This window comes from Podarcis liolepis (assembly GCF_965112155.1).
Source record: "Podarcis liolepis genome assembly, chromosome: 3".
Classification (NCBI taxonomy): Eukaryota; Metazoa; Chordata; class Lepidosauria; order Squamata; family Lacertidae; genus Podarcis; species Podarcis liolepis.
This window is the reverse complement of record NC_139557.1, coordinates 64,908,197-64,920,516: the sequence shown is the minus strand read 5'-3', so window position 1 is coordinate 64,920,516 and position 12,320 is coordinate 64,908,197. Positions and strand designations below refer to the sequence as shown.

Sequence of the window (12,320 nt, the reverse complement as noted above, 5' to 3'; positions counted from 1 at the left end):
TATCCGCAGACCACCAATTGGGAACAACTGCTTTAGGTAACTAGAGCTTTAGTTCAGGCATCTTGAATTATTATGGCAAGTTTCAAATTCTGGAAATACAGATTTCAGTCCTGAAATGTTTTACTGCATGATCGATGAGTAAGCATTGGTAGAAGGAACAGAATACATAAATAAATTTCTCCAAATGTATCAACAGCTTTTCCTATCATGCTTACTTACAGATTAAGGGTACTTCTAAATATACATGCTTCAAACTCATGTGATGGTTTTACATTTCCAATCTGAGATATGGCCTAGCTGATCTGAAAGCCAGGGAGAAGCTAAGATAAATGAATGAATGGATACATTAAAAGTGCAAGCTCACGCTTGGTGGAAACAGATGCTTGACTAAGGGTATGTGTATGAGAGATCTATATAGTATCAGAAAGCCCTCAGCATAGACAGAAGACAAAGCAAGCAGTACACGCAGGTCCCATTATCCACCCATTTGTTATGTGAAAGTTCACTTATCCAAACACAAAAATTATGCCAAGCTTTGCTATCTACTCCATGGGTTCAGATATCCAAACAGTCAAAGTTTGCCGGTTTCCTTACTTGTTTGTGCTTGGTGGGTTGGCAGCAGCCATTTTCAGGCAGATACTATGGGGGCGGGGAGTGTAGGGGAAATCGGACCAATCAGAGAGCAGGATAGATTGGACAAAACAGTTTTCCCTTTGTTTCTTTTGATGGTTGGCTGCAGCCATTTTAAGAAGAAACCATAAAGGGAAAGGGGAGAGAGATCATGGCTTAGAAATGGCCTCATAGGAAAGAATGGAAATCATCAGCTTGTTATGTGAACACTCACCTAACAAACAATTTCCTGGGAATACTGTGTTTGGAAAGCGGGACCTGCGTGTATATCCGTGGTTATGTCCACAATGAAATAGATAATCATATTTCACAACGTGAAAAGGTATCTCTTACCACAATATGTAGCCAACTGAAAAGGTACACACAGCAACCAAGCCACAGGTCCTGCTGGGATATTCATGATGTGTTGTTCTCATCTCAATTAATATAAAAGGCAAGACGGTTGTATGCTAGGATGAAAACAAAATGGTAGAAAACAGTTCATGCAAGAACTTTCCAAATGTCCATAATAAAAATATTATCGAATATTTCTAGGATAATCTATAAGTAATGAGCACTTTACAACTAAACTTAACTATTTCCATTCTTTAATTCTAGCTGAACAGTAAGGCTTAACTCTTCCACTGAAATTAATGGGATACAGCACAATTCTGTTGCATTTCATCCGAAGTAAGTTTCACTGTGGTCAATAGGGTTTACTCCTTAGCATTTAGGATTCCAGTGCTTAACTTTAACTGGATAATGTCCAACATATTTTTAGGATATGGCAGAATATTTTCAAAGACATCTTTCTTTTTTAAGCTTACCTAGAAAAAGGCTGCTTCAATCAACTTTTTCAATAAAACAGGAACAGTCAGTCTGTCCTCTGGCAGAGGAGAAACTTGATTCCTGCTGAGCTGTATTTTGTGGTTTCATGTTCACAGCTAATAGGGCAGAATCAGCATAAATCTAAGCATTTAGATGCTGCAAGCTGTGATCATGAGGTTAACTGAATAGTAAACCAATAATAGTGGACTTATTGGGAAAAGAACATCATATGCAAAGGGTGGAGCTAGCTATTAGAAGAAACATGGAACTGCTTAGCAGTTACTGCTACCATTCAGTTCTTTCTTCTTCCCACCAATGACCCCATTTGCACATAACTCCAGACCATAAAACTATGGTTTAATAAGCTACAGTGTGCACGAACTGCACGCTAGTGCAAGCAGACTGAATGGTCCTACTTTGCTCCTCCCTTCGTGTGAGTAGATAAACAAACCATGAAGTGGACAGCTTAGCACAACAGCCTAAACTGGGATTGTGATTTGTTTTACCCCAGGACATCCACAATCCCTAACCACCTTAAATTATTATTGTTCTTGATTTAACAACCATGTGCTTATTAGGGTGAAACAAAGCGTGATCCTACGACCAGATACCATGCCAAGCTCTCCACCTGACAAGATCATGAAAATGGAAGAGCAAGGCAGGAGTTATCAGGCTACATGCACCAGCACACAACCCCTATTCATATGGGTTACCAAGGCCAAAGTTATGTGTGAACATAGCCATTTGCAAAGGACAACCCCTGATAGTATGCCATTAGACTGTGCATTTCTCTGCTCTCATCTCTCATGCCGCGGGGAAGGCAAAATGCACAGCACGTGGGCACCACATCACATGCTGTCTTATACCTTATGCTGATGATTTTTCAACAGAAGAGCTTTAAAAGACACACGAAACACCTATGCTATTATAACACACTTGGCTGGGAAGAAGACAAAAAGAAACATGGCATAGCAATAGTTAAGGCTTTCTTGCAACAGTCTGTTCCACCCAAAATATAATAATTTTTGCAAGTTTTAGGAAACAGGTGCAGTGGGAGTCAGCAATGTGTTACACACAACAGTATCAATCTAGCCATTTCTGGGTTTTTTAAAAAGTGATACTACTGCAGAAGTACCGTTGGTAAAACTTCCACCATATGAAACTGCTATTGAGAAGAACGTGTTTCATGAGACGGATGATACCTTATTATATCTATAATGGAAAAGCAGGATATTCAAAGTGGGTGTCTAGTTAATGGGAATCTATAAGTCTGAACCCCGCTGAGGCTAAGAGTCCTGGTAGCAGCACTCATCCTTTTATGGAGGATTATTACCGTTAACTGAGACACAGGATGCACTCTCTGCAGTAGCCGCAAGCACTTCATTAATTATTATTGCATAGTTCATGGGTGTTAGCAGTATATTATCTAAGTAAAGGCCAGTGTTGTGACGATGACTTGGAAAACACAGGAATCAGAGATAACAAATCAAATCGATGTAGGAGGTTAATGCTTTGTGGGTATTTAGCAACACTTCCTTTTTTAATGCAACCTCCTCTCTTCCGCAGCGTTATAGCTAAGGAGGATACACTAAATCTGAAATAAACAGAGTGGCATAGTAGATCACTCTTTGCTCTTCACTGTTGCTTTGGCAAAACAATATATGAAATGCAACCGCATACAGTGCAACTGCAGCTGTGGCAATGGGCACAAGTCAGCAAACACTACTGCACTGCAACAACTGGTCATTTCAAAGGGACTTGCACAAATTTCACTGAAACGGGAGGTGGTTGCCCAAAAGCAATGTATGCTAGAATACATCTACTATCTTTGCTAAGGGGCCAAAATTGAAATCTGAAAATAAGAGATTGAGTTGGCGGTGGGGAAACCTTTCCTAAATACTGTCGCTACAGTTTCTGTATAGAATAAAATAACTGATATAGAATAGGTAATTTTTTCTTATTTCTTGTAGTAAAGACAACCCAGATAATTAGATCACAAACCTACTTAATCCAGAGACTCTTGACTAGCGGCTGAATGTGTAAAGTGTCTTCATTGAAAAAAAAACATTAAGCATGAGGTGACGAGGCAATACGAAAAGTTCAAATTGCAACCATCAAATGTTGATGGTATACATAAGTGAACCTTAGCCCCAGTTCATGCATGACATCAATGGCTGCCGCTTCTCCAAATATCTACAATGTACGCTGGTCCACTAATGAATGAAATCATGTAGGATGGTTGGATCATACAGAAGATCTCACATCAATGCTGCACTCCACTAACATATTAATCAGGCCATGCACTTTACTGGCACCCATGCGCTTCTTTCCTACAGACTGCACACCAGGCAGTAGACCATGGAGCACATATGATAAGTGCTTATCTTCAAGCCAGAGGATGGCCCTTTAAGAGGCCCTTTAGTTACGCAAAATAAGGTGAAGTTAGGAGAGGTGGACTGGAGGCAGCTCTAAAGTTTCAGTACACTTCTAACCTTTGTCAGAGCAAGTTGCTCACTAGGAGCTATCCTTGGTGCTGCTGTAACTCACCTGCCTTGCCCTGTGAGTGCCACTGTGATACAGGAACAAGACAATGTCTGTCCTGGTTGTAGTGGTTAGGTTGTCAGGCTAGGATAGGAGAGGCCCATGTTCAAATCCCCACTCAGCCATAAAGTTCACTGTTGACACTGGGAATGTCACTATGAGCTCCCTCAATTTCCATCAACATGCAGGGAGGGGAGGTTTTGCAGTGTCTGTGGCAAAATCACCCTCATGCCGCACTGAACAATAAAAATGATGCTTCCACTGAACAATAAAAATGATGCTTCCACTGGCAACTATCCCCCTGCCCCCATGGCTAACTACCATGGGGAAAGCAGGGGTGTGGTTTTTGATGTGATCACAACATGAGAAGGAAGGGTTAAACTAACAGAAATCCTTCTGCACCCAGGATTAGAGGATATATATATATATATATATGCAGGTTTTGGTGTCCTCGGGTGTCTTCCCGTGTAAAAGTTGGGGTGTCTAGGCGACGTTTCGACGAGGTCTCACTCGTCATCTTCAGGCTGGTGCTTTCGGCTTCTTGTTACTGGAACAGAGCGGGATCTCAGTGTTTGAGTTCCTATAAATACTGTAGAGGGGTGTGGTGTATTGCCTCAAAAGTTCTGGGCAGAGGGGAAGTTCCCAGGCTAGTGTTCTTTTCTTCTTTTGTTCCTTAATTACTTGAGGGATATCTTGAGTGATTTCTTGAGTGATATTCTGAGTACCACTTAGGTGGGTCATTAGGTGTGGATTAGTTGCTAAAGCCTTCGTGTCTTGACCTCTTGAATTTGTGAAGAGTTTTTCTGGGAAGATGGCTGTACTGCACTTAGTTGTGCTTTGGCTTGGCTTCGTGTATAGGGGCGAGCTGTGGTTTTGTGCCCTGTGCCAGCCAGATCTGTGTAGGGATTGCAGGGGGGTGCAGCATCCGGAGTTGCCACTATGGTTTGGTTACTGGATGGTGTCTGTAATTTATCTGTGGAGAGGGTCTGGGTTTTCCCCAGAGAAAAATCATCCAGATGCCCCAAACTCTACGGCCTCCCCAAGATACACAAAGAAGGAACACCACTCAGACCAATAGTCAGCTCCATAGGCTCACCTCTACAAAATCTCGCTAAATTTCTCGCTAAGCAACTTCAGCCCTATGCAGAATCCATCTCTTCACACGTTACAAACTCCTTCCAGTTCATAGAAACAATAAAGAAGCAAAACCTACATCCCGATGACCTACTTGTGAGCTTCGATGTTGTATCTCTCTTCACACAAGTGCCCATTAATGAAGCCTTGACAGCCATTCAAAACAAATACAATCCCCCCGAATACATCCTGGACCTGACCAACCACTGCCTAACCAACACGTACTTCATCCACAATGGACAAAGATACAAACAGATAGAAGGAGCACCTATGGGATCACCCCTCTCACCGGTCATCGCAAATCTGTACATGGAACACTTTGAAACCAATGCTTTAGACAAGTCAGAACACAAACCCAAACTTTGGCTCAGATATGTTGACGACACCTTTGTAATTTGGCCACACGGGAAAGAAAAACTAGATAGCTTCCTCACACATCTCAACAGCCTACACCCCAAAATACAATTCACTATGGAAATAGAAGCCAACAACCAGCTTCCCTTCCTTGACGTCCTAATCTACAAAAAACCTGATGGCTCCCTAGGACACACTATCTACCGGAAAAAAACACACACCAACCGCTACTTACATGCTCAATCACACCACCACCCTGCACAAATAAACTCCGTAGCCAAGACCCTCATCTCCAGAACCAAACGCCTGGCTGACAAAGACCACTTGACAACTGAGTTACAGAATCTCTCAAATGTGTTAATCGCCAATGGATACCAGCAAAACAGGGTTAAGAAGCTAATCCAAAAAGAAACACCCCCCAAAAACCAAGACACGGAAGAAAACAATGGCATGGCCCTCCTTCCTTATATCAAGGGCACTACAGATAAAATTAGCAAAATCCTCCATAAACACAATATCAAAACAGCCTTTTGCACCAACCAAAAAATAGCCAATATCCTCAGAAACCCCAAAGATAAAATCCAGTTGGAAAACCAAGGGGTCTATGAAATACCCTGCAAAGTCTGCCCAGCCACGTACATTGGACAAACAAACAGACGAATAAATGCACGTATCGCAGAACACAAGAATGCCGTCAAAAAAGAAGAAAAATCTTCCTCTCTTTTCCAACACATGAAAGAAACAGGACACGAAATTAATTTTGCAGATTCCAAATTGCTCTTTAACATGGAACATCACCACAAGAGAATAATCATGGAAGCCATCGAGATAGAGAAACACCCTCACAACATGAACAAGCGTGACGACACGTCCCGCCTGCCAGACATCTGGAAATTAGCCCTCCCCACAAAAACCGACACCAGATCCAGAGGCACACAGAACGCCACCACCAATCAACCACACCAGACCCAAACCCAGACCCTCTCCACAGATAAATTACAGACACCATCCAGTAACCAAACCATAGTGGCAACTCCGGATGCTGCACCCCCCTGCAATCCCTACACAGATCTGGCTGGCACAGGGCACAAAACCACAGCTCGCCCCTATACACGAAGCCAAGCCAAAGCACAACTAAGTGCAGTACAGCCATCTTCCCAGAAAAACTCTTCACAAATTCAAGAGGTCAAGACACGAAGGCTTTAGCAACTAATCCACACCTAATGACCCACCTAAGTGGTACTCAGAATATCACTCAAGAAATCACTCAAGATATCCCTCAAGTAATTAAGGAACAAAAGAAGAAAAGAACACTAGCCTGGGAACTTCCCCTCTGCCCAGAACTTTTGAGGCAATACACCACACCCCTCTACAGTATTTATAGGAACTCAAACACTGAGATCCCGCTCTGTTCCAGTAACAAGAAGCCGAAAGCACCAGCCTGAAGATGACGAGTGAGACCTCGTCGAAACGTCGCCTAGACACCCCAACTTTTACACGGGAAGACACCCGAGGACACCAAAACCTGCATTCCTGTACCCGTGAAAATCTACGAAAAAAAAAATATATATATATATATATATATATATATATATATATCCACTGGCATCCCTGCAAGCGATACATTTAACATAACATTTAGTTAGGCCCCAGGAGAGGCCATCCATCAGAAACAGCAAGCTGAGCACTATGCTTATATTTAAATGTTTAAGGTCCCTATTGAGTACTGACTCTGTTCACTGGGGATATAAAGACTGTACTAATGCTTAGTGCAACCACAATAACCACTTTCCCGTTGGGTCAATCAATTTAAGAAAGAATATTTTGAATATGTTAATCTACACCAGGGCAGGGGAACCTTTTCCAGGAGCCATGTGCTACTGGTTGGTGGTGCCAGAGGAAAAAGCTGGCAAAGCAGTCAATGTAAATTGCTAGTTTCTACACACACTCACACACCCCTCTCTATCCTGCATGCAGGGAAGTAAGAATAATCATTAGAGATAAAGGAGGCATTCCAGATATAAGGCAGAGGTAGGGATATGCATCTAGCTGGGCGGCCAAATCTTTATTTCCACACCCCCTGGGTGGCCAAGTTTGGCAGGCAGGCAGGGGCTCCTACATGTCAATTACTTGATATCACAGTTACGCCAGGTGACTCATTTTTACCCATGAGGTTTGAAATAAAAACAAAAAAGGGTGTGAATGTTTCTCAAGTATTTCCCAACAGCTATACAGCCCCTTTTGCCCAAGCCCCAATATGACATACTATGACATCAGGTGGGTGTGGCTTGGCCAAAATGGTGGGCAGCCCAAATCAGTATGTCTGATAGGGCTAATTACAGCTGTAGGCCAGATGTTTTGCACCTTTGGGATGTGGGCAAGGACAAAAATGAGAGGCTGGAGGGCTGTATTTGGGTTCTGGGCCTGAGATTCTCCACTCCTGAACTACAACTTCAATTGTTCACCATCACTACACCATGAGATGTTAAAGGTGTATCTCCATTGCTTGTGAAAAACACTAGGAGACATACAGAATAAAAATTGTATCAACAGTTAAATCTGTGTCCAATTTTTATGGATTTGTGCTTTTGACTTACATTATATATCCAAACAAAATGCCAGTAGAATGAGATAAAAAATATTGTTAAGTGTAGTGGACAGAGCGGAATTTTTGCAACTGACGTTTTAAAAGAAAAACTTGATCTTATCTTGCTATTTTGAGAGCCTTTCATATATCAGAATTAGTTATAAAACCAAGTTGCTGACAGAAATCAGATTGCTTCTGTCAAGATGGAAATAGCTCTTCATGACCTATGACAATATTTTTTGTTTTATTTATTTATTTCATAAAATTTATATGCTGCTTGATTGTAAAAAAATTGCAGACACAAGATCTACCCACTCTGGAAGAATGGCAGATGAAGGTGATGGACTATATGGAATTGGCGGAAATGACTGGCAGAATCTGAGACCAGGGAGAAGAGTCGGTGGAAGAAGATTGGAAGAAATTTAAAGACTATTTACAGAAATACTGTAAAATTAATGAATGTTAGAATGATGTCGGAATGAAGTTAAGTGGTTTTAGTAGCAATGTTACAAAGGAGTATGTAAAAATGGATTGTTAACAGGTGAGAATCTAAAGGTATAATATATTAAGATAAAGGATTAAGATAAAAACAAAGAGGGAAAGGATTTGCTGAATTAACTAACTGAATACAAAAAAGGGAGGTGTGAGGAGGTCAGGGAAACAAGTAAATGAAAGACAAGACATGGAAAGATTGATTTGTTTTTAACTGTTTTTACTTTTCTGTATTTTGTATTTTCTTTTTCTTTTTTCTTTTCTTTTTCTTTTTGTAATCTTTTCTGAAACTTTAATAAATATCATTTTAAAAAAATGATTGTAAAAAAATTGCAAAGCGGTTTACAAAAATATAAAACAACAAAATCAAAAATTCACAGCCATACTTTAAAACATACAAAGGTTAAAATACTAAAACAGATTGAAATAACTCCAACTTTCTGAGCATCTGGATTGGCTTGTCTAAATAAAAATGGTATCCTAAGAACAGCTGTCAGTTGCAGTAGATGTGCTGAGAGATAAGTTATGCTTAGGGTTATGAAAGGGTGCCAGTTTGTGGTTCCAGCTTCTCCTAATTAGTTCTTCAGTTATGGCAACTTCCTAATGTCTCAGGAGATGGTAGTTGCAAAGGCAAAGACTAAAGACCAGTGTTTCAGAGATAATGCTACCTCTTCTGGCAAGATGGAGAAGGGGGAGGAGAGAAAAAGCAGTTGCTGCATTTCACGTACTACTTTGTGTTTTGCTCCAGTTCAATCATTGGCACTTTCCCAATGCAGTTGCTATGGGTAGTGCTTATTAGAAGGAAGAAAACTGGTGTCACTGAGTGCTGTTGCTAGGGAAGCCATGGCAGGGAGGTATCTTTATCCTGAATTTTAGAGACTTCACCTTTTCTGCAAGGAGACATCTGTGTGCCACAGCACGTACACAGTCTGGTGCTGCACACAAAGCTTTCTGGATCAGAGCCATGGTATATGATACTATATATGTATGTCTACATATATATCTGTATTTTTCAGCAGCAGTTTTTTGAAATTGCTATATAGCTCCAAGATTTTGTTTCTTAAATCACAAGAAACCCTCACAAATAGGTGAATGTCACACATTATCAGTAAAATCAGCAATCCTGATTCTAAATTTATTTTGATGTCTAAAATGATATTTAAATAGCATCCCTTCCATTTAAAAGGATAGTTATGTAAAGTCTTATGAATTAACATATTGTTAATCCTGCCTGATCTATTACAGATCCTGCGTGATACATTACAGCATCTTCACTCCAGATAGAAACAAGCTTGTTCTAATTTTATTTTGCTCTTGTTTCTGCTAAAATGAATGTTGTTTCGATTGATCAGTGAAAACCTACAGCCACCAATATATGCCATTAAGCCTGCTGTAGGGACATTTTAAAATCTATGCCCGTGAAACTTTAAAGGTTGGCTTAAACCATCTTGTTTGACTTACAAGACCAGTTACAACACTGCTTCATGTAAAAAGCATTAAGCTAATGCTGGATCAAGCTACATTGCCAAACATGCTTCAGCATAATTAATCAAAAATATTTCATAAACCAATTGCCTCCAAGAGGTTATCGATTTCTTGTCACGACACATTTTCCTTATGAGGTGCTGCAATGCTTGTGTCTCAGATGTGCTGGCATGTATTTTTTTTACTGACTAAGCCTTAATCCATCTTCTTGGCCTCCTGCCACTGGTGCACTGACATCTGCAACTACTCATGTCTGACAGCCTCATGCATGAGCTATGTGGCTTCAAAGTTGGACAAGATTAGTACAGGAGACTTTCTGTATACTTTGAACATAAATTGAAAGCAGATATGTACAAGGGCAGGTTTTGAGAGGGTGACATTACCAATGGCATCAAGTAAAATTATGCATCTTTATCTATGTATCCACACACACACACTTGACGAAGATTTTAGCATTTAGTAATATGTTAGATGAAGGAATTAAATGCCTAGAATTAACAATACTCTTGAGACATTATGTAATTTGTTGTGTGTCAAGCAGAACATGATAAACACATTTTCTGGGCGCATATTTTCCCTCTACGTCATTCATTTGTGCTTCCATATTGTAAGGCTGTTTTATGAATACTTTTGCACCTATTGCACAGTGACAGCTGAACACACACTGAAAATACAAGCACCTAGTATTTCTGTGAAGTTGATATCTTTGCACAACATGCACAAATATCTTCAACCTGCTGTCTGGTGCTTGTTGCTCCATTCCGCCACCCCCACCCCTCTATGAAGTAAGGAAACAAAACTATCCCTTCATTTGTCAGATGAAGATTCCAGACAACAACAGATGGACAGCCAGCACCATCTTGCAATGCCACAGCTGGTACGACAACCATTCACTTCAATGGAATGCTTTCTACACTTTGCTTCAGAAACATGCTTTGACAATATGACAGCCCAGCCACAATCCCACAGTTATTTATAAATACCTTCGACTTATTCAAGATCATTGCAACACTGGATATCTACGGTAAATCAAGAATGGAATCCAACCCTCAACACTTCTAGTCTGCAACCTCTGGGCTGTTTACTGCAGCCAACGGCAACACAGCTATGCAGATCATTGGCAGTGTCAGCAATTCCTTTTTCTACATTCTCTTTTTTCCTGGGTAGTACAAAACACTGTACAGATTTGTAAGCATGTTTTGTAATGTATGATGTACGTCACACACACACGTTTTAATTAACCCTGGGTGTGGAACTGGTAGTTTACAATTAGTATTTCCTAAATATATGGCCAAACACTTCCCTAATTTAGAATCAGACCAGGTATGCTGCATCACCTCAATGTCTGTGAATGTTGCATGCCTTTGAAGGAAAAGCGAAAGGTTGTTGCTCATTTCTATTCATTCTTATACTTACAAATTAATGTTCAGAATAAACTACACTTACAACACAGTCCCATACATGTCTACTCAAAGCATAAGTCGTATTGAGTTGTTTGGAGCTTACTCTTATGTAACTGGGTACAGGACTGCAGCCTTAATTGGACTTACTTCTATGTAGACATAGACTTGCACTCTCAGGCTGCCATTATATGCACATTCATCCCATTTCATTCAGTGGGGCCTATTTCTGACCACGCATAGGTCGACTCACCTCCTAACAATGTGGTAGATCCCACCCACCCACATTCCACACGCTAAAAAGTGAACGAGAACATTTGGTTTTAAAGTAACCAGCTCTGTAATCCTTGGATAATAAGTTAGACAGGGTTTGCTTTTAAATGCAGCTAACCTTTGAATGCTGACAAAAGTTTATTATTGTCTTATTTTAGCTGGTTTTCCTGTCTTTTAATGCAATTTACCTTAAGTCTATATAGAAGGCTGCACATGGCTTTTAAAAGCAACAGCACAAACCACCCACCAACTGGGGCCCTAAAACAAAATACTTCAGTGTGGAGCGCTTCTCTTCAGGAATCTTTTCACTGCATTCCAGCCACCTTCTCCTCCTCTCTCAATCTATCAGAACTCCCTGCCCTTTGACCCATGCTCAGCCCTCACTGGGCTGTTTTGGGGTGTCTCCCCCTCCGAGTTTTGGGGGAAGGGGAAAGATGAACTTGTGCCCATTCTCAACTGCATTGATTTGTTTAGTTTCTCCACTGACATCTATGGGCAGCTCTCCCTCTCTCTCCCTTCCTTGGGGACAATTAGAAATAGTGTTGTGTTGTAAAACAGGAAATGACCTCTTCAGAAAATGACATAGTTCTTCCTATTTATTATAATCATTAAAAAAA

The 12,320-nt window shown here is 40.7% G+C and overlaps 1 protein-coding gene across 1 annotated transcript in view; it reads right to left on the bottom strand.

The window, feature by feature from the left end:
- The window catches only part of AIG1 (androgen induced 1), an 82,997-nt gene that overhangs the window by 9,491 nt on the left and 61,186 nt on the right, over window positions 1-12,320 (bottom strand). Inside the window, exon 4 of the mRNA XM_083496294.1 lies at window positions 964-1,079. Coding sequence (XP_083352420.1) covers window positions 964-1,079 — 116 coding nt within the window. The remainder of the gene's footprint in view (window positions 1-963; window positions 1,080-12,320) is intronic.